Source organism: Scatophagus argus, chromosome 15 (assembly GCF_020382885.2).
Source record: "Scatophagus argus isolate fScaArg1 chromosome 15, fScaArg1.pri, whole genome shotgun sequence".
Lineage (NCBI taxonomy): Eukaryota > Metazoa > Chordata > Actinopteri > Scatophagidae > Scatophagus > Scatophagus argus.
Window position 1 is genome coordinate 4,809,289 of NC_058507.1, and position 27,271 is coordinate 4,836,559.

At 42.1% G+C, this 27,271-nt stretch overlaps 1 protein-coding gene across 2 annotated transcripts; it reads left to right on the top strand.

Annotated features, from left to right (window-relative positions):
- The first annotated feature begins 1,035 nt into the window (after window positions 1-1,035).
- Window positions 1,036-26,831, top strand: frmd6 (FERM domain containing 6). 2 transcript variants are annotated; one of them, XM_046412811.1, is made up of 14 exons: window positions 1,036-1,266; window positions 11,545-11,863; window positions 12,454-12,544; window positions 14,536-14,615; window positions 15,295-15,371; window positions 15,523-15,709; window positions 17,527-17,682; window positions 17,890-17,955; window positions 18,494-18,562; window positions 21,819-21,993; window positions 22,180-22,488; window positions 22,817-22,948; window positions 23,113-23,204; window positions 23,614-26,831. In XM_046412811.1, exons 2-14 carry the CDS (start codon window positions 11,765-11,767, stop codon window positions 23,902-23,904), a joined length of 1,824 nt encoding a protein of 607 aa, XP_046268767.1. In that variant the 5' UTR covers window positions 1,036-1,266; window positions 11,545-11,764; the 3' UTR covers window positions 23,905-26,831. The 2 variants fall into 2 exon arrangements, with proteins under 2 accessions (XP_046268767.1, XP_046268768.1); XM_046412812.1 differs by lacking the exons at window positions 1,036-1,266; window positions 11,545-11,863 and adding an exon at window positions 14,226-14,425.
- Window positions 26,832-27,271: the final 440 nt, after the last annotated feature.

Consider the following 27,271-nt stretch of genomic DNA (forward strand, 5'->3'; position numbering starts at 1 on the left):
TCCAATATACAAGGCATTTATCTTAATAAACATGGAGATGAAGTATGTGTGCTTTTATTGTGGTGGCACAGCTGGTGTCCACTCACATTTTTCCTACTTATGTAAGGCTGGCAGTGCTTCAATATCATAGCATCATCTTGGCTTCCCACATCCCTGCTTCCCCTACTAACTACTCTTTGGCTTGGGTTTTAATTAGAAGGCTGCAAAATAGATCTCCTTTATAGCTTGTTTATTTTATACCATCAATGATTCAACATGCAATGCTGTAATAAGCTACGAATAAGCCAATCCATAACAATAAAGATGCTGTGATTGTGAATCTTCCTCTCTTATCCGGCTGTATTTCTGATTATTTCATTTAACTGATTTTTGATTGTAAGTGACTTATCTGAATGATGACTTGACTCTTCCAACAAAAGTCACTCACTCCAATATAGTCTAATATTATGTACTTGAATTTTGCCTTCTCATTAAGAGCAAAGTCACCTTCTGGTAGGCTGCATTATGATAATTGTATGTCATGTGGTATCATATATTTTACAGTCTTGGTATCCTTCCTAATTTGTTGTGCAAAAACTCATTACAGGGTTACTACATTTTTCATACCGGTGCCGGTCTAAACAGGTATATAAAAGAAAACCAGCTGCAGAGAGCTGGTGATCCGGACGTAAAAATAAACTGCCCAAACTTTTTTTTCTGAGCACGTTTTTATTACATAAAGGCGACGCCGTTACTATTTCTCCTCGCCGACTTCCAAAATTAATGCGGCAGAGCTCCAGTCCAGGACGGTTGAGAGGAATGGAATGAGAGGCAGCCGTGGGCGATACCAACTCTGACTGCGATTCGGGGGGTGCACTGCTAGCACCGCGGCAACTCTCGAGATTGAACGCCACAAACACGCGCAGACTAATAGAGTCAAGTGTATCACTGAATACATTTTTCATTGATTAAATTTCATATATTGCCTATGGTTATTTGTGCCTGCGTCGTTGATGCAGTTGACAACAATATTTTGTACTTCATCCCGGCCCCCCCGTTTTACGCTTCCACCCGCCGCAGATGTATTCCTGTCTACTGGTACAGCTCCAGTAGGAACAGAATGTGGATCTCGTCGAAGGCGGCAGAACGACGACTCTTCTCGCAAACTTGTTAAAGTCTTTCCAGTACTGTGGATTTCCCTTTCTTCTGTTTTGTTTTCTAAGAACTCAAATTACCAAACTCGGATTAACATTTTTTGATAAGGAGTAACTTTTTTTCCATTTAAAGGTGAGTTTTGCTTTACTGGTTGGATGCTTTGAGTGCCTTTATCCGTTTTATTCCTTCACACTGGGAATCTTAACGGCTACAACTTTAGCTAGCAGTTACCGCGACGTCATTTCAACAGCTCGAATGTATTTCAGTGTTTACGAATGAAGCGCATGTATGTGATTTTCCTCTGTATTACTTTATGAGAGTGATTCTGTGGTGTTTAGAGCCTTGTCGGGACGGCCAAGTTCTGTTGGTTCTTGCTTCACCAACGGTGATGCTGCCAGGATATTTTTCTATGAATATAGCAACAAAATACGTTAACCGAGCCGAGTTTTTTATGTTAGTTGAGGCGTTTTGTCTTTACTTGATGTGATGCTGACATGTTCAGCGATTGAGTAACGTTAGGATAGTTGAATCATTACTTTGAATGCTGGCTCACTTTTTCGCCGTATACCAACTTCACCCTACTTGTACTAACGATGTCCGAAAATCAGACCGGTACCCTTATGGAAAAGATGTCACGTAGAGATAGTGTCTGTCTACATCGTATGGTAACGTGAAAGTAAGAAATGTGGAAAACACAAATTCCTCCTTTGTTATTGTTGTTTAGTCATCATGTTAGTAATGCCCCATACATCCACCGACGTCACCCTCGGCAGTACTGCAAAGCAGTGTAGATGTCTTGGATGGCATAAAATGATGTGTTACCCATGTAAATCAATCCCGCTTGGAGCTGTAAAATCCCCCTTTCCTTTCTCCTGAACAAACTGAAAACTTGTTTTCTTAGTACTCAGGAATGCCAACAATTTCCCCGTCTGTTTAATATTAGACCAGAGGGCAATGAGGAAAAGAACTGGAATGGGAATCTTCACGTTTTCCTACAAAGTTTTAGCAGGTTTTTCAGTAGATTGTGTGACCCAGGCTTTGGATTACCATAATAACTTAACTGTCGAGACAGTTAACCCTGTTTCTAGATATGTTAGAGTCAGATGTTGAGCACCTATTGAAGCTTTTGGAGGACTGAAGATCTTTCCCAAGAGTACTTCAACTGGATGCTCCTTGCCTTCTGAGCTTGCGTCCTCCTTGTTTGGTTGTTTTAACTGCCATGTTTCTCACGTGTCCTTTGTTAAGTCATAATGAGGTTGTTAATATAACGCAATAAACGTTGTTGCCCACTGTATAGCTGCTGCACAATGTTGCTTGTTGCATTTGCTTGCTCTGCAGACACCAGCAAGGAATCCCCTATAATGAATGTCAACACTTGAAGCTCATCCCATAAACACGATAGGATAATCAGCTACCTTGCGTGGCCTTTCTTCACCATACAGTGGGTGACATGCCATCTCTGCTCCAGCTGTGAGGGCAAATGCTAGAAAAACAAGTCATGTTGTTGTGAAAACGGCTCTGTGGTGTATTAATGGAGAGAGCAATGGTGCAGGTGCTGTCTGGACAGGAAAAGCACTGGTTGAAGGAAAAGGAAACGTGTGAACAAAGATTGTTGGTGTGTGTTTGTGACTCATTCAGATGAATCTGTGCTGGAATGTGGAACCCTAACCCTTACAATGTCACACCCCCCCCCCGCCATGCATCACTAAATGTGAGAAATGGCTAGGTTTTGTTTTTAACCTTTACTGCTGAATGCTGGATCTTGTGTTGTTCTGAATTTATCAGTGATTTCCTCAGTATTAAACTCAGCTCAACTGAAGTCTTAGCCCCTGGGCTGGCCTTCTCTGATGCTACAACTCTGCCTTGAACACAAAAACTATTAGACACAGTACCTGAGCTGAAAAAGAAACCATTTTTGGTACTATACTCGGGTAACTGGAGATAACGTGTCTTTTTTTTTTACACATTTTACATAATCGTCTCCACACAATGCAAATTCTCCCAGGGAAGCCTGTTTATAAAAATGTAAAAAGCTTGTTTGTAAAATGCACTCTCCCAGGTTTATCAGACTACCTTCTGCCTTGTTGCTAGAAGATAAGGTGTAAGAGGAACCATATTTTGACTGTCTGGACAATGTAACTGAAGAATGAAGGTGGCACTGGTGCATGAGAAAGGATGAGATCGCTGTTATTGACATAAAGAAGGTGAAACCTTATCTTTTACCATGCATGTGTTATCTCCACAGTGTCTACAGTATGTGGGTGTGTAGGCAGTCAGATGTCCTTCTTGGTGTAAGTTACGCAGGTGCCCTGAGCTCCCCACTCATATCACTCTTCACTATCCAGTCCATTTAACTGCTTTTGTATGCAAACTCTGTGTTGTAGGAAAGTCAGAGTTAAGAAAAACAGCAGGATTTTCAGAGAGACAAACCTATGTTTTTAAAGACTAACCCTGTGTTTTTTTGACTGGATTTGTGGCACGGTGAGTCATCAAAATGCTCTACAGAAGATTGCATAAGTGAAAAAAATTAAAACCAAAAAAAGAAATCAGTGCCTGAACCTCAGTGTTGCATGAATTTTCTACAAATGTGGAGATGTTGCATGACTCCTCAGATCTTGTCTCAAGTACACCAAAGGGGACACAAGAAAAAAAACGTCAGTTCTTCCTGCATTTGTCTCCCTTTCTTCTTTTTTTACTTGGATTGTGTTTTTTCCTCTTCTTGTTTGCCTTCTCAGTGGAGTTTGAGTCCTTTCAAGGAAGCGGACCAGAGATTTAACGTACCAGCATCCACTGAGGATATTATCAGCTTATCTCAAATACTTCTCACTGCAGCTGTAATGTGTTTACTGTAGGATATTTTGTTGATTTTGAGAGGGTTGGTAGCAGGTAGATGTGTTACTGAGTTACTTTGGTCCCAGTGTGTAACACCCGGTGCCAGAGTTTAGGAATAGCTCTTTGCAGCATATCGCCAAATCATGGTTGAAATTCCAATAGTTAGTCTTGTTTAGGTTTTTGTGTAGGTTTAAAAAGCAGGCCAAATTATGGATTTGAATAATCTTTACTTTGTCTTTTCATTGAGGTCATTTTCAGGCTGTAGAGTACTTCATAGCTACAGGAAATACTAGCACACTAGTAAGTAATTTGGAGAGGTGAATTCATGCAGCTGCCTGTTGTTACGCTCTCTGCCAAATATTTACAGATATTTTTTTTTTCTATTTCAGGAAATACTGCAGTTACTTTCTGCACAGTTTGAATGTTTTTTCTTTGAAAAACAGACATGCCAAGCTCAGTCTTGTGACTCTCCTCAGGTGCGACAGTGTAAACAATAGTAGACAATCCTGTTACAAAGACTGCATACACAGGAAACAGATCAGGTCGCCCGCAACAACCCTTTTTATTCTGTCAAAACGGAAGATCTTTGCCAAAACAACAGGGTTTGGGTTGGGTTTGATATAATTGCAGCTCATTTTTTAACCCTCTCCTTTAAGGCCACTTGCACTATTTCAAGCATACGTAATGGTCGGTTTGACGTCTCCGCGGTGTGCTGCACTGCGATTGCTAGTTTTGTGGGGTTACTCATGCACAGTCCAAGTCTAAATGCTGGGCGGGGAGGGAAGGGAGCGACTGCTGACTCTGTTCTAACATGTCAGCTAGTGCCGGCAGTTTGAGGTGTGCATGTGTGTGTGTATGTGTAATCTCACTCCTTGCTGAGAGCCACATGGAAGCCAGATGTTATGAATATTGAAATTATTTTTCCATTAAAGTAACCAACCTTAAGTTTTTCTTGAGACCTCGAGGTATTTTGGAATTTGCTGCTTGAGTTCTGTGTTACATTTCCGTCGCTGGGATGAGGAAAGGGTTGATTCACATGGAAATCATGATTAATTAATAGAAAATAAACTTGCTAACTCTGTTTCTTTTTAAAAGACCTGTTCGCTGTAAGGGTAATGATGGATTTCCTTGGTACTCGCACTGTAGCATTACAACTGAGACATTACAGCAACAGTTCATTGTAGCACTTTTTCCTCTATTACTCCAGAACACATAGACCAATTTCTATTTAAAAGTCATTTAGCCAGTGGTGGAGACCAGTGTTCCTATACAGCATCTAGATTGCAACTTGCTTCAGAAATATTGCAGCTGTCTTTTGTCTGTTTTTTTTTATGTTTAACAGACACTGACCTCATTAAGACCAGTGAGATTAACTGACTGCTATGTTTCATATTGTAATTCGTCAGATTAAAGAGTCAGTGACGACACTGGAGGGAGAGCCTGAAAATAAATGGCCCCTTTGCATTGAACCAAGAATCGATATTTGAATCCAGAGTTGATTATAAATAGACCTGCACAACCCTAATTTTAACCTCTGTCTATCTATAAGGTCTTGATAGCTGGTGCCATAGGTCTTAAATTGTGTGACAACAAACGTCTCAACTAGGGTAGTTGAGAAGCTGGCGTGCTGCCATTTGGAAGGTTGTTACTGAAGGCAGCCACTGAGTAAGGCTTGTACTGTCGCTTTCATATACCTTATTCTTCTTGATAAAGATATATGAAAGTGAGTGATTCATCAGGCAGGAAGGCACTTGCGCGTCTTAAACCGGAGTCAGGATCTAAGGATGAATGGAAGTGAAAGGCCAAATCACGTTACAAAATTCCTCTCCAGTGAATTCAGACAATATATGATACATTTTAAAGCTGTGTTTACTGTGTGAGCTGTGGTTTAGCCTGAGGCCACCCACCATCCAATTCCTCCATGTTTCTTTGTGAATTATATAATGGCATTACAATACTATGTACATGTACATGTCTGACGTTAAGCAGTTAATGAGTGAGACATTTGATGAAGAAGGGCATCCAGGCATTTACTTCTCAGATGTTGGATTTGTATGAACAAACATCCCTAGATTATACTTAGCGTGAAAGAATATTATATTTAGTGGGTTGGTCTGTGTTGTGGATAATTACCATAATTCACATCCCACGTTTCATCAACTTGAGATAAGTCGTTCAAATCTGGTTCAGGTTCTCATACTTTTAGTTTGACTCTGAGCCAGAAACTATTGTTTGTCCTCCCTGCTAGCTCATTGGAAATAGACAGATATCTGCTAGATGATCTTATGGGCAAGGGATCATGGGAATAAAGGTATTACACTGTGCAGTGTGCTTTCCCCCTGTCACTGAGATTAGGCTTAAAGGCTAAAAACACACAGAGAGCATCCAGGTATTTATGGGGGAGCAGCTAAACATGCCTCCAGGCTCTATTAATATCAGTGAGTGTCACAGTTATGTGTTCACAGACCCCATAGTCTATTGACAGCAGAGAAAGTCAAATATAAGGCAACATATGCTTAAGGTGACTTTATCAGGCAGAATAGCTTTATTTGCCAAGTATGATACACATAAGAGCATGTTTCCGGTACATAATGATAGCCACTTCCTGATACCATGGCAAGCCAGTCAGAACCCAAAATAGATGTTTAGACGATCCTGAATTAGTGGTTTGGGTGGTCAAGCATGTCGCCCACTGGCATACTTTTTCCTGTTTATTTTTTGACACTCAGCTCCTCTTTTTACCGAATCAGTAGGTTAAACAGAGGAGGCAGGTCTCACTGTGAAGGCTAATGCCATCTTGTGACCAATGTGATTTAGAGCTACTCGTCAGCTCAGCAACATTTCTCATCAGCTGAATAAACACGTCTCTTGGCAGAGAACTGAGGCAGAAAAAAGTGACCAGTTCCCACTCTGATCCACTCATTGGCACTATTTATAAAAGTCGTGCCCTTTAAAAGGCAACCCTTTAAATATTTCAGCGGGGGCAGTTTGTGTCAGCATGCACAGCCCCTGAGACGGGCTTCCTCCCATATATCTGGTCATGTAAAATTAGAATTTGCTTTATCGTTTTGTTGCATACACCCTGCCCAGTTTTTCCTACTCCTACATAAGTTCATTCAAAAAAAAGCTAAAAATGTATGTAGAGGATTCATCACATGAATGTAGTGCCAACTTGGTTTAGTTTTAGCCTGTTCTTAATTTCATTTCATTTTATCCTTATGACAATAGACAAAATCCTACAGACAAGACAGTAATAATGTACCACCAACACAAGTCAAATGCACTTAAAATTGAAAATATCTGCTCGTATATAGACTTGCATTGTCAGTTAATCTGATAAATATTTTCTCAACCAATCATTTGGTCTATAAGACATCAGAAAAGACTGAAAAGTGTCCATCATTTCATCTCCAGGGTGATGTATTCAAGTGTCTTGTTCTGTCCAAACGAAACCCAAAGATATTCTGGTTACTATCACATAAGACAAAGAAAACCTGCCATTACTCACAGTAGAAAAGCTGCTTAAAGGTGTTTAATCACTTATCAAAACAATCGCAGTTAATTGATTAAGACACTATCTAACCTTTTTTGTTCTCAAAGCACACAACACAGTCAGTCAGTAAAAGTGAGTAAGACGTGTACATGCACTGTTTAACTCCAGTTCAACGAATACAGTACAGGTTTTTAGGATGCTGTCAGAGGATGCGTTTTGTCAGTGCGTGGAGATGGTGGCCGGTGCTGCTCGTTGTGCACGTCAGGAATCAAAGGCCGCCATTGTTGGAATGAGAAGCAGATGTTGGTGAGGAATTCTCCTGACTGCAGCAGTTTTTCTTTTTTCATGCTTAAGCTTCGAAAGCTGCCTCCCTCGTGCTCTGCCTCTCGCTCTTTGCTGTGTATATCCACACTCTTTCTCTCTCTCTTTTTATAAACTTTGACACATGCTGTACCTGAAGCTATTCTTAAATCAGCATGGTGACAGCCTCCTTCAGTTGGCCTGTTACTTCTTCTCCATACAGAGGAAGTTTTTCTTTGTCCCCCAGCATCCAACAGTTGGACACAGACACTCTCCGCCCCTCTGATGTCAATGGAGGAGGGAAAGAATGAGAAAGAGAGAGGTGTAGTTGTGACAGAGGCCCTTTCTCTCTGCATCCCAGTGTGGGATTTGGTGTCATGCCTGTCTCTGAGGTTTGCCACGTTGACAGAATCCCTGTTTGAGGCTGAAAGGCAGGAGGAAGCCCAGTTGGCTGCTCTTTGTGCATGTGCTGCTTTAGATGGACTTCAGTGTTGCATCACACTTTGCACGGCAGTGAAAGGGGGATGGAAAGCAGCAGTAATTTCATTATCCAGCACTCTCCTTCCTCACACAGTGCAGAGTGTGTAAGGGAATCCACCCTTTCATTTCAAAGTGGACGCTCTCTCTGTGGTCACGTCTCCTGTGTAGACCAGACATGACACAATAGACCTTTAAACCCATCAGTAATGACTGTACTCAGTGATGTCTGAGTAACCCCTGGCTCCTCTTGAGACCAACATAGGCGTCCGCTTTCACCATTCAACAATGTCATAAACAAGTTGTAACTGGGAATCTGTCTGTGTAAGTCAGGGATCATATTTCAGGCTGAAAATGCAAGATGATATAACCTCAACAGAGCACACTTGAAGACCCAATGCCTTTTCTACAGGGAGATTAAGCTGGATGTGTGAATTGTTCCACCTTGTAGACATTTCATACCCTGGCAAAAAAAGACATGCTTCTTAAAAAATAGATGCTTCTTAAAATGCTCCTGTAATCTTTTTGACACAATTTGGGTTGCATTCAGTAGGTTACAGTAGCATCAGCTGAGTAGTTACTGCAAAGAAAATTAAGAACATTTCTGTGATACCCAAATTAAGATGTCTAAATCAGGAAGAAATCTTTTATCTGTGAAAATATTCGTATTAGCAGTTTCTCTTAATTTCTGAAAAGTTCTCTCTCTAAATAAGCAAATGACAATCTCCAGACACATTCAAGTTCCAGTTCTTGTCCGTGCAGATTAAACCTGCTCACCATCATCATTTACACTAACTCGTAATTTAGGTTGGCATCATCATTGAAGCTAAAACCAGCAGTCAGTTAGCTTAGCATAGCATGAATACTGGACTAGTCAGTGAAGAAGCGAAATTCACTCACTAAGTAACTCATTATTTCTTGTTTGTTTACAGTGTGGAAAAGACTGCTTACTTTGTCTGTTTTACTAGTCTTTATCTATCTATCTAACATCTAACAACTGTAACAACATTCAGTTGGACATGGTTGAAGCTTTCTGGTACTCTTTATCATTTTCCTGTGTTCCTTCTCAATCTGGCAAAAAAAATAATTAAAAAATATTTTCTGCAAGTATTGTAGGGGAATCGAGGGAAAGCAAGTGAGTCATCCAGTGAGATCTCTGGAGGACCAGCATGCCAGTTAAGCCTGGACTCAACATACTTGCAGTTTGGGACTTTGAGGTGAAATGGTGGAAGCTGTATGCACATGTTAGTGGTGTTCCTCATCAGTATGCGGATATGCAGATCATTTTCAAGTCAAAACTAGATGTCTAGAGAACTAGAGACGAAAGAGACATGAAGAAAAATCAGGAGTTGTCATTGAAAAACACACCATAAATAAACATATATATAATCAAATTAATTTTTAATCTCTGCGTTTTTTTTTCACTGGCAGCTATTTGTTTCACAGTGTCATTACAGCATTTTCAAATACAAATGTTTCAATATCAGTGTTTCCTTTTTCAATTAATATTTTGTTTTCAATGGCAGATTTTATTTTCTAATGCCAGAATTCACTGTTGCTCTTCTGGCCCCGTAGTTCTCACTTGTGATTACCCCTGCTGCCATCACACAGCTCAGCTGTTCTGTAGTAGCACCTGACATATGGTCGTGGAAAGAGAGCGGGAACATACCCATTGTGTGGATGTGTGTGTGTGTATGTGTGTGTGGGGATGGGGGTATTTGTGGAAGCATCTAATGTACGTTTTTGTGTTTTTGTCTGCATGTATGCACAGTATGTGTACATGTTTGTGTGTGCGCAGTACAGTAGTGATGTGTTCAGTGAAGGTCAGCAGCAGCACAAGCAGTCGTCCCAGTCATGGCTCATCAGCAGACTTTGCTGAGTGGCTGGTTGCCTGCCACACTGCAAATCCAATGACCAGCTCTAATGAGAACTGATGCTGTATGTCAAAAGTATGCGTATTTATAACTGATGTGCCCACATTGCTGCATGTCCTTGCTGCAACGAAGCAGTGTTGTATGTGGACAGCAGTATTGAATGGGCACTTTGCTCGAAAAGCACTTTGTGACTTTGCAGCACAGGTCTGGTTTTTGTTATCTGTCTGAATTCTGGTGTTGATTCCACTGCTGCTTGCTTGCAGGTTTTCACTTCTATATTTATAGCTTATGAAGGCAGACCTAACATTGTGTGACTTAAATCCACATTTGTGTTTACATAGCTGTACTTCACCTAGAGTGAAACCTGGAATAGTGTTTCTTTGTAGGGGCGATGGCTTACGAAAACTGACTTTTCTATGTTGTGAGAATCAACCTTAAATCTCTCATAGCATATTTTTAAATGCTAATTGTTTTTCACTCCATAATGTGATCCTGCCGGTATCTCCTTTATCTGTTTTTAATGACAACGTGGCTTTGAGGTGAGTGACTTTCAACAGGAGGAAGTGATTATCTGGATTGATTGTTCTTAAACATTCTTTTGTCTGGTCTGACACTTTTCACACCCTGTGATGGTCTCACACATCCTCAGGCACAGTTCATGCTGTGAGCTACTTGCTGCTCTCAGGACAACTGTTAATGTCAGAGGTGTGTGTGTGTGTGTGTGAGAGAGAGAGAGAGAAAGGTACATAGTTGGTAGAGAACAAGGGAGCACATTGCTGTCATAAAATAGAAGCAGAAGTGGGAACATTGAACCTGACGTGGGCTCAGGTGTACCAAAAAGTCAAAATTCCCAAATTGTCAAACAATTCGTCTAACACTTTGTTGTTGTCCTTTGATGTTAGTGAAAAAGTAAGCATTTCTTTCACCACATTACCACTACAAAATGTAGAATACCCTTTGTTTAGGGCCATTTTAAATGCTTGTATGTATCAAAATTCTTGTGTGTGGATTCCAGCAGACAGTGAAAAGTTCTTGTTTTTTTAAGTGAGATTTGTGTTAGAAATCAGCATGTTTTGGGTGTGACTCACTCGCATCGCAGTGTGTTTTCTTCTTGCCATCATTACATTTCATCAGTTCCTCTCCAGACAGATGTTCACTTGTTCCTCAGGAGTCACTGAAATTCCCTGCAAATGATGTCACATGCTCGTGTACACAAACAGGAATGCTGCCTTCCCTTTTTTGTCTGTGTTTTATTTCTGCCACCCCGTCAGCCTCTTTTCGTGGGGTCACATTATTCTGCACATCTGCAAACAAATTCATCATTTTCACGTCAACCGCGCGGCTATTTCTCATACTGCAGAACACATCTATATAGTTCATACAGAGGCAAAATTATAATTTGCTGCACTAACATCTATTTCATTGTCTTCACAGTGGCTGACTGCAGCTCAGGTCCCCATGCTCTGCTTTGTGAGTGCTGCTTGGCCTGCTGAGCCTGTAGGTGCTGGAGTGTCTGTACTGGGCTGCAGCTGAAGCAAGGATAACGTGACAGGTGGTGGTTGTGTCGGTGCCTGCGGTGGTGGAGGCAGGTCGTCAGAGGGCCCAGAGCCCGGGTAGCAGGCGGAAGGGCCTGTCCTGTTCCAGCCACACAAAGATGAACAAACTGAACTTCCACAACAATAAAACCATGCAGGACCGCCGCTGCGTCTGTGTCTTTTTGCCCAATGATGACACGCTCAATGTCATAGTCAATGTGAGTACAAATACAAACAAAGTTTACTTATTTGTTTAAACTAGCATAAAGGGAGGAAACAGAAACGCGTAGTCTGGCTCTGTCTGAAGTTAACAGCAAAACACACCTTGTCATTTAGACTATTTTTATGGATTAATAAACAACATATAAAGTTAATTATTGAATTATCCAGGAGCTATCAAGGTAGGCATATTTTGTTTTCTTTGGACAAAGTCAAGCTAGCTGTTCCCCAGATTCCAGTCTTGAAACATGAAATGTGTTTTTGGTGATGTAGAAACCTCAGGAATTTCTTTAATCTCTGTTAATTAATAGCTGTTTAGTTTATTTTCATGTATAACATCTGTTCTGTGTACCATTTTCAGCTGTTGGTAGCCATAAACAAAGTTCCTACTTGAACTTAAATTCATTTGAACCATGCCCCTGTTTGACCTAACTGCTAATGGTGGTTCACAATAACATCAGATTTATACCAGACATTAGCAATGGGGTATCTTCTTTATGACGATTTATGGTTGTTTTATTTATACAATGATTAAAAGTTGATCTTAGAAAGGTATAAGAAGAGCCTTCTTGTCTTCTCTCCTTCTCAGGTGAAGACCCTGTGCCAGGAACTGTTGGTCCAGGTGTGTGACCTCCTGAGGCTGAAGGACTGCCACCTGTTTGGACTCAGTGTAATTCAAAGTAAGATCTCTCATTTCATTGATTACTTGGCAGGGAAACAAACAAATCCTTCCTACATCTGTTTGTGTATTTCCATGTGTTGTCTTGTGGCGTTCTGTACAGTCTATCTGTCTTTGAACTTGTTTGCATGAGTTCAAAGACAGACTATTGTGGCGTGAAGCTGGTCACAGAGAGTACCAGAGCCACATAAAAACAGTGAAACCAGCCAGTCATTTTCCTCAGACCAATAACTTGGCTGAGAAACAGGAATCGGCCCTAAATGTAGCATCTCTCACCTATATGTCATGGCGGTGTCACAGGAACCTTGGCCTCCTTGTTCTGACTGGCTCCCATTGTACAGTGAGGGTTAAGTCGTTTTTACGATGACGGTACGATGAGGGTTGTACATGTGCAATAAGTCACGGTGTCCCTGCTATGGCGAGGCACACAGTGGGCGACAGTTGTAGGCAACTGCAAAGGGAGAGTAAATTGCAAAGCCAGTGTTTTCAGACAGCTGGCCTCCAGATGAGCCAATGACAGCCCAGCAGGTCAGTTGGGCAGGAGCCAGTGGGTCTGATTGTGGGACATTCCTGAAGTGCTTGTGTGAATAGCATGAAATCCCCAAGGCAAACAGAGGCCACCCACTCCCTGTGTGTCGCCCGCTGTCCCCCTGACCAGAGCATCCACGGCCGAGCTGCCGCACCAGACGCGGGTTCAAGCGTCTTTGTTTGCTCGCTGTTTGCAGGATTGACCTCACATAGGAAAAACAATACCCAGCATAGATGAGTCCAAGAAAGTATCTGTAAGTTTGTTAAGTCAACTTTTCTCTTACGGTCCGAATGTAGCAAGCTTGCCAGGAGCTGCTAATTACCTGTTTGGTTTAAATTACTTTACAGAAGCTGAAAAGATTAGTTTGTCAGCAGAAAATCAATGCAGCTAATGCAATTAATTGTTTAAGTAATTTTTTAAGCAACTGAATCTTTTTGGGGTTTGCTCTGTAGGTCAGAAAAGTGACAATTTTATACTGTTTAGCGGATTAATGAAATTAATAATCGGCAGATGATTATCTCATGACATCGCTCCTCATTTTTACGTACTCGTATCTTTTGTTGTGCATATATACTATATCTAGATTGACTGAAACTGATTCAGAGTAAGCTTTGTTTAGGTCTCAGTGTAATATCTTCTTGTCTTCATAAACTGACTGTTAACACAACACAGACCACGAAAATTAAGTTCCCTCAGATCTTAAAACCCATCACCCCTGGCGATGTATAACCACGAATAGTTCTCAGTGAGGTCTATGGATGAGCCTGAGCAGCAGGGATATTGTTTCTGGAAACAGATACTGCTGTTGAGTTTTTCAGATGTAATGTTTGGATTCTCTGAGCATCACAAACCAAATATCATTGGCCTTAATTATATGTGGATCGTGGCAGAAGTCTCTGGGGTGGAGATCTCAAACTGTTCTCAAATAAAATCAAAAATATCTTTATGGGTGGATTCCACTTGGCTTTGTGGAATTATTTAAATTATTATTATTAACACAGTGATAACAAGGCGCGAACCCTGATCAGATTAGAAAACTTGTCATCTAGTCTTCATTACATATTTGCTAAATAAAATGTGTGTTGACGTTCTGCCGGAGAGGCTCTGCTCCTGCTTCTTTTCTTTTGCTTTTCAATGCGCTTTCATTGTACAGAAACTCTTGGGTTGTCACATCAGCAGACCTGCAGCTCATGAAAGGCATCACTTGGGGAGCAGATTAAGACATGACAGAGTAAGGTGAAGAAATGAGGAGGAGCACCCGAGGCTCTGAGCTCAAAGGGGAGTGCAGAGGCTGTCTGATGTGATGCCTCTGAGGCAGTCTTTGAACAGGGAGCATTCAGGGCGGATTTCTTAGTGCGTACACAAACACGAAGGCACCTATACATCACACACACACACACACACACACACACTGATGACACAGAATGGGTGTCTGAGCTAAATCTGTTCCTCTCCTCCAACAGATAATGAACACATCTATATGGAGTTGGATCAGAAGCTTTCCAAATACTGTCCCAAAGAATGGAAGAGAGAAGCCAGCAAGGTAAGAAATGATGTGCTGGATTATTGACTTCCACACAATGAGCAGAGGACATGAAATCTCCAATGTAAAGCTCCCACCAGGCACGATTCAGTTTGTAAAAACTCACATAACCTATAAGCCTGAGTCACAAAACTAGGTGTTATAGAACATCTATCTGGTATACACAAGGTTTATCCAAATAAAAGTGTGGCAGGTGGTTTTTCTGCCAGGAGGAAATGGAAAAAGAAACTGCTTTTCTCTGTTTTCAACCGCATAAACTCCATGTGTATTTGCACATATATGTTAAGAATATGACTGTTTTTGTTGGTTAAAAAAATAGTTAGAAAAAATAGCAACAGATGAGCACAGGATGCAGTTGGTGAGCAGAGGTTTCAGACTAGGAAGTCACCATGAAATAGTTACAGCCTCTGACTCCCCCTAAAACCACAAATTGTTGTTTTTGCATTTTTGTTTGTGTATGGATTAGACAAATAATATGTTAACTTTTCAGCTTTAGAGGTGATGAAAGGCATATTTTTTTAAACTTGGGAGAGCTTTTTGAGCTATTTTCAAGGTCAGCCAGCTCTTTCCATCTGCCTCCAGTCTTCGTGCTAAGCTAGACTAACCGCCTCAGGGTTCCAGCTGCTTTTAAGTCAGTCTCTTGTGCAAAGTAAACAAGGATTTCCATGTTTTTTTCCAGGGCATTGACCAGTTTGGGCCTCCAATGATCATTCACTTCCGAGCACAGTATTATGTTGAGAACGGGAGATTGATCAGGCAAGTAAAGACCCTCAGCTGATTGTATACAAGTTATAGCCACAAGTAACATGTAATACCTGTACAAACTGGCTTAACATTGCTCTCAGTTAACACCAGTTAAACTAGTATCTGCTTTATATATGTATTTCGCTTTGTGTCCCCCCTGCAGTGACCGGGCAGCCAGGTACTACTACTACTGGCACTTGAGGAAACAGGTGCTGCTCTCACAGTGTATTCAAAGGGAGGAGGCTTACTTCCTCCTGGCAGCCTTCGCTCTGCAGGCCGACCTCGGCAACTTCAAGCGTAACAAGCACTTTGGGAAATACTTTGAACCTGAAGCCTACTTCCCCCCGTGGGTGAGTATGTACAACACGTACCGTATGTGTTCTGAAGCCTCGCATGTTGAACTTGTCAGGGAACAAAAGATGATTTAAAATGGCTGATTATCATCCTGCACATTCCTGTACCTTCCTCTTGACACCAAACCACATCTGGCTCTTCCCTCTGCTTTTGCACCTGCACCTGATCCCAACCTCCAAACCGACTGATTTTCTCTCAGTCAGTTGATCATTTCACTTGTATTCAGGATAATGTTTAATAACAAACACGAAATGAAAAGCCTGTTAATCTGTAATCTGTGTAAAATCTGTGGGGATAGAGAGAGAGACAGGAGTATGGCATATGGCAAAGGTCCCCAGCCAGCATTGAACCAGGATGTTGCAGTTATGTTGTATGTTCCTTAACCATTTGGCTATTAGGACACCCAATCACTGGTCATTGGTGTGCTCTAAATTTAAGCACGCACAATAATGAACTTCCTGCTGATAGGACAGGCAGATGAAGTTTTAGGCCTCATTTTCTTGTAGTGTTTGTTTCTGAGCTGCGACATCTTTTTTCCCTTTTTCCCAAAGAGAAGAGAAAGAAAATGGCAGCATGCGGTCTCCTAGAGAAAAAGCACTGCACCCAGAGTCCTTTTTAGACCACTAGATCTTTTTTCTGCTCCAAGCACTTCTAGTTGAAAATATCTGAAAGTTAACCTGTAGGCTCTGTAGTTTTCTTTTACCCAGGGAATGTGTATAAAAAAGCATTGTGCATATGTCAGCATCTGCCACTGGGCCATGACATTAAGAGTAGGCATAATAGATAATTGATGCTCTCTGCAGTCATTAGGGGAAAAACAGCATATGTGTTTTTGTTGGCGATTTGCCAAAATGTGTTGGTAAATATCAGCATATAGGATTTAATTCCCTTCTGATGCAAGGCTGTGGTGTACACAAGAAGCTCAGAAGTAGTGTTATATGTGACTAATACAGTTAACGCATTACTTCATTAGACTGGTAAATCCTTCTGCTGCAAGTCTGTCTGATATTCACAGTGAGTCACCGTGTATGTCCTTGTAAAACATGTGACTTAAAGTGTTCTCTGCTGAAAAAGACCCAAAATAAATTGCTGTATCACTGACTGATAGGCTGCAATGCACAGTGAAGGTGTGTTTAGGCTGCCAGGCAGTGTTCAGTGTCCTGACCTGCCCTGCGTGTGCAGTTTGTGGGCCAATAGCCGCCTTCTATTAATCACCCTGACCAAACACTTAGCGACAGCTCTACATCTGACCATGTGGGATAATGAGAACTGGGACACTAAGTTTATTTTTGTCCCTGGAAGTGGCGCACACATACACACACACGCACACACTGTTGTTCTTTTTAAATCTTGAGAAATGCTCTAGCTGACATGGCTATTCTGGCCACACTGGCACGCTGCCCCCACCACCACTGCCTCAATCTTCTACCTCTCTGGCCGTGACAGCCACACCCGTCTGATTGCCCTACACTTCCTGTAATTAGCCTCCTGCCTGCTTATCACCACTTGAAACCGGCAGTGACAGGAAATTGTTTGATGATGAGCGTTACCCTACAGTAAATCTCCCTCAGATTTAGGTGCTTAGAAAGCTTTCTTACAAAATCTTCAGAAGCCACATGCAAAGCTTAGCTTAGTGTGTTTTCAGTTTGTGCCTCTGACTGCCGTTCAGTCTCTCCAGGTTGACATCTGTTTGCCCTGCGGCAGGAAGCTTCATCCCCCTCATTGGCATCCTGCACTGTCAATCTGTTGTAATAAGTCTGTTCAACTTCAGCGCAGCCAAACCTGACGTTTCCCTCTTTGTGTCCCCGCTCAGGTGATAGCCAAGCGTGGTCGTGAGTACATCCTGAGGCATATCCCGAACATGCACAAGGACCAGTTTGCTCTCACGGCCTCAGAGGCGCACCTCAAATACATTAAGGAGTGCGCTCAGCTTGATGACGTCACTGTCCACTACTACAGACTCTACAAGGTGAGAAATGGTGGACAGTTTTAGTCTGTGAAACTCTGCATGCTGATACTGATACTGGTATAGAAATTCCGTTGCAGAAATTCTGTCTTATATCTTGATAAAGGAGCCTTTGATTGCATTAACAGCTCAGTGGATTTCAGGTTATTCTGCCGTATCACATTAGACTTCGATGTATAAAGTGGTAATTAAGCTCGTCTCTTTCAACAGGACAAGAAGGAAGTAGAGGCATCTCTTACTTTGGGACTGACTTTGCGTGGAATTCAAATATTTCAGGTATTCCATGTTTGTTGAAATATAATTTTTATTCAGATTTTACCGTTTTAATGTTTATTTCCTTCTTTGTGCCTTTCTAATTTCTGAAAATAAGAACAACACAATCATTTTCTGACTTATAAGTAACTCTTATTTATTGTACTGGTTCCTAAAGAATTGGTTCCTGAAATTATTTGGACCTCTTTTAAGAGTTTTTCAAAATTAAACCTTATATGTGTTACATAATTGTACATTTAATATATATATATATATATATATATATATTAAATTTGCATTTTGGAGATGGTCTCTGGCTATTTTTGACTTTTTTCTGACATGTATAGCCTAACATAGAAAGAATAAGCCATATACTGTGCTCTTGGCTCCTGATTTGGGAAACTAAAGAAGTAGAAAAAAGTTCAGATTGTTTTAAACAATTTTCAGAAACACTTTCTGAGCTGAATAGTGGACAAAAGTTACATCTAAAGGTGGAGATTTTTTGCAGCAGCTTTGTACCTGTGATTTTTTTACCTCACGAGTCTGTGCTCCTGTGTTGCAGAATGTCGGGTCCGTGAGGCAGCTGTTGTACGACTTCCCCTGGACCAACGTGGGAAAACTGGTATTTGTGGTGAGTCAGATGCACCATCACACCTTTTTTTTTTTTCAACACATAGCCCAGAGAAACATTCTTCATTAGATCCATTTTTTGTTTTGTTTTTATTACGCTCATTCCAGCGATGACGAAAACCAAGCATCCCCTGGCTTATGGCGATGTTTTTGAAAGACTAGCTCCTGCTCAGGGTCGTGGAAATTTTTACTCAAGGCTTCTTTTCTCCACACTGCTGTTTTATCTTAACTCTGCAAGTCCTCTGGAACTAATCAGGGATTTAGAAAGACTTTCCATGCATGTGCGCACACACGTACTGTATACATACTTTAATGTAGCCACAGTATTTTCTCTCGTATGATTTGATCTGATTTGATCAATTATTACTGGTGTCCCTGGGTCATTTAAAGGAAATTCTGTTGCTTTGCTCTGCCTGTCGTTAAGCTGCGAAGCACTCGGTTAATTTGCCTCCATAGTGTTTCACTTATCGCAGGAAGGCTGAAAATCTTACTTTATGTTTGTTTCACTGTGATGGCTTCCTGCCAGTTGAATATTAATCACATTCCAGACAGGTCAGTATTGTTCATCACTGCTGTTTCACCAAAAACAAGCCCTTTCGACAATTTTGGCAACTTCTTTATTTTTATACAGCTGAACAGACTTAACTGTATACACAGGCTTCTTGACTGTAAGGCCCCTGAGAAACATGCTTTGATTTCCAAAAAGGCTTTGATCCAAGATTGATGAGTTTTGCTTTGGCCTAATTTTGGTACAAACAACTGTTGCATCTGCCACATAGTTCGCACTAAAGACGTCCTGTTTTCCTCATTCTTGTTTTTTTGGTGGTTTCCTCTCGTCTGCCGTCTGCAGCGTCGTGAGAGTGAACCGGCGTTGGCGTGGTTGTGGTTTCACTGTGGACGTGAAGGGCCTCTCGTGGCCCCGTCCCGCCCTTCTCCTGAATAACAGGCTTTCTCCTCAACCCCACCCACCAGTCACATCATCCAACACCGCTGCCGCCACGGCTGCAGCTACGGCCGATTGAGCCAGCAGTGTGCAGCAGGGCGGAGGGACCTGCAGGTCAATAAGCACCAGATGTTGCAATGGTTTTGGGGGGATTTTTTATTCGGGATATTGGCCATGATGACTTTGGCTTGTTTTTGTAACAGCGCTGAAAAGAAGGAGGGGCATGTGGAAATCGGTGTTTGATTTGATGCATTTATGCTTCTTCTGAGTCTGTGAGAGTTCAGTTTAATCCCCCTGAGAGCTGAAATGAAGTAATAACCCTCGTGTCCTGTGGTGTTGGATCTGAGACTCTGCCTTGACCTCACCAGTACTCGGATTGATGCTGGTCCTGTTGAGGGATTGCTGGACGGTGATGCTGGGATTTTTCGATGTGTGTGGCCTGTTAGGGAGGAACTGTTGGATATAGAAGAAAGTTGCTCAGCTCTCCTAAGCAGAGAGTTTAGATGGACCGACCTTGTGTACTGCTTGAAACAAGAAACTTTGGCATCTGAAAACCTTTTAATAACCTGCCACATGACGCCAGTCTGCTGCTGTGTGTGTGTGTTAACTGGAATAAAGTTACCACCAGCAGAGGTGCCACTGATTACATGCGTACGGAAGAATTTGAATTCTTTACCTGTGCCAAACAGATTCATGGTTACAGTGCAAACAGGAACAAATGAATCATTTTCTGTGGTGCAGATCAGGCAAAATGTAAGAAACCTTAGGCTATAAAAAGATTCAGGTCATATTCCCAGGAGGCAGAAGGGCAGAGCTAACTAACTCCTCCAGACCACAGACCGGACCGAACAGCTGAACCTCGGCGCAACACAGGAGAGGTGGTCTTGGTGTCCATCAAACTGAACTGAATTTTTTTTTTGTTTTGGACCTCAAAGTAGTTTCAGTAAGTTCCTGCAAGGTATCATCAGGACCGGAAAAAGAGTCTGTGGGGAAAAAAGGGAGAGAGAGAGAGATTGACAACATGCCGATGTGTCACACATACCCGTCTAAAAACCAATCAGCTGCACGTATAGAGAGACGCAGCTCAGACGGGTGATGGTGACAGGATGTAGGTTTGTCATGTATAGTTCCTTAGTGTGCTTGAATAATTGCAGCATCAGCCAAAGGTAACTGGATGCTCTATCCTTTGTATATTGATGTTTATCTTGAAAACAGGCAGAAAGTTCCAAACTGTATCAATAACACTGTATATTACCACCTATGTGGCAGTAAAACCTTTCCAGGACAAAGCAAGGAAGATTTACAGCATGCCTGGCTAAGATAGGTAGTTAATATGCCTCAAGCCTGTAAATAAAAGAAGTGAACACCAAGCAGCAAGATCACCAGGGAGAATTGAAATTTTATGCAGCTGTAGTTTGCTTTGCCTCACTCAGTTTGGCTGCCAAGCATGAATTCAGCGTTTTACTGGTGGCCACCAGGAGCTGCAGAGGGGCAGTTTGAGGTTAAAGACAAACTTCTGGCTGGAAGAGAATTATTTCTTCATTTTCTCACTAAGAGTTTTCCTGCAGGTTGAGGGATTTGAACAGGAAGTCTTTCGGCCTCAAAGATGCCTCTGCCCCGAGAAAATATCTTTTATAGAAAAGCCAGAGAGCAGAGAACTGTCGGTTAGTCTTACTCATTTCCCTGTAGTGCAAAGCTCAGTACCTTTAATGTGCTCCCCTACCTTTGCCCTACCACATGCTTTTAACCTACTTGGATTAAGCTGGTTTCCTTTAAAAGGTCTGGATGAATAAAGTGAAAGCTCACTCTTGTGGGTAGAAATGTGCAACTCTTTGCATTTTCCAGCTTTAAACCCACCCATCGCCTCTGAAAGTCTAAACCCTTGCAGAAATGTTTATAGGTCTGTATAGCAAACAACCCCGCTGACACTAAAGACAGCTGTTATTGGGTCGGGCCTTTGCCAAAAGGCGCGGGAGAAAGCACAAACCCACCATTTTAGTTTTTCCGTGCATTCAGCCAACATGTCCTCTTCTTGGAAAATCATCAAAACTGCTCAAAAATGCTTTTGTTTCAGTGTCTGTAAAGAAGAAATGAAGAACAGATACATAAACTGGTCGTTGCTTTGTGTTTGGCCGAGGAATAGTTTTTGAGGACAGACTTTGTTCCTCCTCTGCCGTTTATCTCCGGCCCTTTCTGGCACTCAATTTGAAACCTGCGTTCCGATTTCATAATCTTATATGACTACCTGCTATAAATCACAGAGTCCTGTAATCAGTATTCATCTTTATTTTTTTTTCTCTTATTGTTCTCTCAGGGGAAGAAGTTCGAAATCCTTCCTGACGGTCTGCCCTCAGCTCGTAAACTCATCTACTACACAGGTTGTCCCGTTCGTTCTCGCCACCTCCTGCAGCTGCTCAGCAACAGCCACCGGCTCTACATGAACCTGCAGCCCGTTCTCAAACAAGTCCGTCGGTTGGAGGAAAACGAAGGTATTTTCCACCGAGAGTTCAGAGTTTAGTTTTAGAAGTGCTGGATTTTGTTCCCTTGGGAGAAAGCCAGGCTAGCTGTTTGCCCCTGTTTCCAGTCTATGTGCTAAGCTAATAAGCTAATAGACTTCTGGGTTATACCCAATCTGTTCTCAGTCTTAAAATGTGTCTGCGTTTGGCTCTTTTCAGAGAAGAAGCAGTACAGGGAGTCGTACATCAGCGATGCCCTCGAACTGGACATGGACCACTTAGACAAACGCTCCCGGGCCAGCGGCAGCAGCGCGGGGAGCATGTCGCATCACAAACGCCTGTCCCGTCACTCCACGACCAGCCACGGCAGCTCACACACCTCCGGCATTGAGACGGACAGCTTCAGGGCCCCGGGACAGGCCCCTCACAGGCCACTAAGAACCTGCAGCTCGTCCACAACCAGTCACGGGAGCTCGCACACCTCCGGCATCGAGAGCAGCGGCAAAGAGCGCATACTAGATGATGACGGTGAGTTGATGAGTTAGTGTTTCCTCCAGAATCATATACTGTACATAAATAATGAGGATAAGAATATAACAAAAACTGCAAAACATCAGGGTGCTTTAACTACTTTAAAATTGAAAACATTTTTTAGGAGTAGAAGTATAAAACGTGTGTTTGTAATTGTGTCAGCAGCTCGAAACTTAAACGTCATCGGCAGAAGCTAACAAGCTGCCGAGTCTAACAAAGATAATGACAAGATGCTCAAAACATGCAGATGAGCAGGAGAAAGTTGTAGTTAGCTGGCGGATCTTCCTGCGAGTTGCAGTAGTTGAGACCACATTTGTCCCCTCAGAGATCGAGATGCTGGTGGACGACCCTAAAGACTACGAGGAGCTTCATGAGATGGCTCTGGACCAGGAGCTGTGCATCCACATCACTGAGGACATGCTGACCATGTCGCCTGATCAGAGCAACGGATACTCAGGTGCACATGCTGTACACTGATTTATTTACAATTAAATTCTCAGTTAAGACTGTACTAAGGTGAACTGTAGCATCTGCTCTACGTCTACATCTGCACCGAGCCGAGGAAGGCTGATGAAGGCTCGGTTCACACTGAAGCGAAATGTTTTCATCTGTTCCCCACAGGACTGATCGTAAAAGACGTCAGCTCCTCCACTTCCAGCTCCTCTGAGACCGTCGTCAAGATGAGAGGACAGAGCATCGAGTCTCTGCCGCAGGTAAGTCAGATTTACTTCACAGCACTGCGTGCACTCGTATTAGCACAATATGGGACAACATCCAAAGACAAACATTTAAGAGAAATCCATCTGGAAGAACAGGAAACTGTTTTGTTCAGTTGCTGTTCTACATTGCAGCAGCCACGGCCCTGAGTGTAGTAGCAGTTTGCAGGAGACGCTCGTCAGCTGCAGCAGCTACATAGCTATGCTGTTTCACAATGCAGAGCTATAAATCTATCTGAAAGCTTAAGTACAGCCGAGGAGGGAAAGTTAATTACAGTATGACTACAAAAGGACTCCTGTCATCGATGACTGATGATAATTAACTGTAAAAGTTTTGACGGCTGGGTCGTTAATATTTTGGTCGCTTGCAGCTTCGTAATGTTTGATTTGTTGCTCTCACCTGCAGACGTCCGCAGGCAGGAAGCCTCAGTCTTCGACTGACCGGCACAGCCAATCGCTCGACGACGTCCGGCTCTACCAGAAGGACTGTCTGCAGTGGGCGGAGCTCTGCCAGGACACCGCCCACAGCTACACGTTCGGCTGCGCCCAGGAGCTGAGCGACGGCGGTGGCTATCAAGGCCTCGCCGAGCAGCGGGCTGGCATGCTCAGCGAGCAGCACCCGTTTCCCATCAAGAGAACCAACAAGTACTTCTCTCTGGACCTGACCAGTGAAGAGGTCCCAGAGTTTGTGGTGTGAAGGAGGCGGAAACAAGGCGACCTCAGTGTCACCTTAGTCGTTCCTTCGTGTCAGATGTGGAGATGCTTCAGGCCTCAGGGAACGAGACCAGAGAAGAGCACGCTGCAGAGGTGGTTTCCATTCTTGGCAGTGATGAGTGAACTGACTGCCTCTTCATTCACCTCTTTAGTTGAATAGGACATAATATATGAACAAACATGGAGGATTTTGTATGAAATGGGAACTTAAAAAATGAACACTGAGTTCAAGAGAACCTGTGTCTTAAAAAAATATGCCGAGCTGCTCCCCTGTGTGAAAGGAAACAAAAGGGATCGTGTCATCTTTTATTTTATTTTATTTTATTTTTTTTACTCCAATCTGTCTCTTCTGGACTGGTTTCAAGAACCTCATGTCGTATTTGCCTGCGTGCGTGCACATAGGCTCTCAGCAGGCTCATGCACGCACAAACATGAAGAGCAAAAGATTTTCTTTGGAGGACACAGTGGACAAAATCACTCTGAGCTATGAACCAAAGACAAGAAATGGAACTAAGCTGAAATGAAACGTTCAGAAACGTTTCGGAGACGTGGTGGGAGGGACGATGAATCCATAATCCTCTGAGAGACAGCAGTCTTGGTTTTTCCTTACAGTCTTCTTCTACGCCACTTGATTTTACCTCAGCAGGAAGTTCAGTGTGCCAACCCCCCCCCCCCCCCCAGACTGGACTCTTAATCTTGTGAACACACACCTGATGTGCCTTCATCACACTATGCAGGTGTCAACCCCTCGCCTTGACAATCAGCACACCCTCCTCACACAAATAGTCATTTTTGATGATCAAAGCCATTAGAATTCAAAGCTCCACTTTATTTTTAGACCTTGCACACACACTACTTCAGCTGATCAAGCCAGTTTTTCGGCATCTTAAATGTCAGAAAGTCTCGATTTCAGACCGTTTGGTGTCCTGTGAAAGCCTGGGAGGAATGAGGTCGAGTCGGTCCCCACATGTCCTAACACGCGTCGAGCTCGTGGCCACAAAAGCTTCCCTGTAATCTCGACTCAAAATGGAGCCCGGGTTGGCTGTCGGCCATAACAAACTGTACATTTTTGATGCATCTTCCTTTCTGCTCAGTTTTATTTCATTCTTGATGTCTTCTGTTTCATTTATCATTTTAAACTGGAATTTGTTGCATTTTGATTTTGCATCCTCTCGTTTTACGTGAAATCCCTTTGTACTTGTGCATGCTGAACAGTTACTCTGCGTGCAGTCGATCACTTTCAGTATTACAAGCGTGTGTATGTGACAGTATTAAGGATGTGTGATGTTTGTGGCTCAAGACAAGACGGACTGGTTTTTATCATCTTAATCTCCCAGTAAGACTGTGGAGGCTGACAGGATGTGTAACAGGCTGTCACTTCTCAGAAATCAACTGGAATGAATGAGGACAACGAGGAGACAATTTTATTCATAAATCATGCAGCTCAAACTCAAAGTGCCACGGTTACACTTTCGTCGGATTTTGTCCTGTCATGCTTTTGTAAAGACACAAACGTCATGTTTTTAGCTTCTCTGTGGTGATTTTAAAACGATGCTTCATGTTGCCGAAAACACTAACTGAAAAAGGTGAGAAGCTCGACGTCCGCTGTCATATTGGTACACTAAATGTGAAGCCAGTGCTACAACGTGACTAGCTTAGCTTTGCATAAAGTGTTTGCTCTGCCAGAACAACATAACAAAAAGATCCTCGCAGCATCTGTGAAACTCACCTCGTATCCAGTTTGTTTCATCTGCACAAAAACCAAGGGGTAAAAATGGTACATGCAAAACTATTACTTTCCCAGGAAATTACTGCTCCCTGCCAAGAAATAGTAAAGCGCCGTGAGCTGCTGTAAAAACACAGCGTGATGTTTTCACTTACTGGTTTTTGTCCGGACAAAATGAGATGTAATGTTTTAATTAGTGAGCTTCAGAGGTTGCTGGTAGCTGTCTGGCGAGCTGTTTTCCTGTTTCCGGTCTTTATGCTAAGCTTGGAATAAAGACGTATTTTGCTCACGAGGGTGGTATCAATCATCCTATCAGCTCTTTGCAAGAAAATGAATAAGTGCCGTTTCCAAAATGTCAAACATTTCCTGTAAATGTTTAGCGTTCCCTGTGTTACATGTCATCTCCAAATGGGACTCTGTGATCTTAAGATCTCAACGTGAACCCGAGACTCACTGGGTTGTTTTACAAAATGTCCGTCAGCAAAATCAAACAGCAAACGACTTGATGACCGTACAGTAAAACTATTTTTAGCTGAGCTGTATGATGGATCAAACATCGTTACCCAAACTCCGAACTTCATTACAGTCGTTTTGGATCACTGTTGTTGTTCTCTGAGTCATCTGACTTCAGCTTTACCATTCACACCCACAGTTTTCTCATACTGACAATACAATATCTGAATAAGATTTTATAGAAAAAAAAATGCATTCATGTAATACATAACAAATGTGTGAATTTGATACTGCTATGTAATTAAAAACAACTTCTATATTTCTTAATTTCTTTCTTTCACTGTTCAAACTTATAAATATTTCTTCTCATGAATGGAAAATGCCTAAAGTCATATTTTGATGGAAGATGATGTTTCTTATATTAAAACAGTATGTTTAAGTATTAAGGTACATAGCCATGCAGTCATAACCCACGTCTTTAAAGTCTTCATCGTTTGTTCTAACTTCCTTTTCTGACTTCAATATATGGTCATACTTACAATTTGTAAGAGTCTGTATGTCTGTGTCCATAATCCTTTCTGTGAAAGGATCTCTCTTCAGGAAAAAAGAAAGATTTTTTGTCACCTTGTAGTTAAAAGAAAAAAAAAGATTTGTTATTATGAAGTCTGGTCCGTGCCTTCTTGGTACTAATGCCCTCAATATCCAATAAAAAGGTACATTTATTTGCCAAAGGGTTGTCGTTTTGTCGTGATTTTAAGGTGAATATATTAAAACTATCATTTGAAATAATAAATGATTATTTGTTTAGAATATTCCTGGCCTGGAGGGAGGTACAGTCACATTCCCATAATGTTTCATCAGTTCTTGCTGCCCTCTGGTGTTAACACACTTTCATCCGCTTGGCCTGCAGGTGGCAGTATTGTCCATCACATGAGACCCCTCCAGCGCTGCTCTTCTTATCTCTGTGCCACATTAAGCTAAACATTAATATGGTATTTTTGACAATAAAGCACCATTTTACATTTAACATAAATGTTTCCCACCTGGCCTTGACTGACTCATGAACAGCATGTGAAGCTCATCATCATGTGTCTCAAACTGGGATGAAGATTATCGTTTGATCCTTTATTTCATCCACCGAAGTGCATTTCTAGAAGAAAGAGTAGAATCA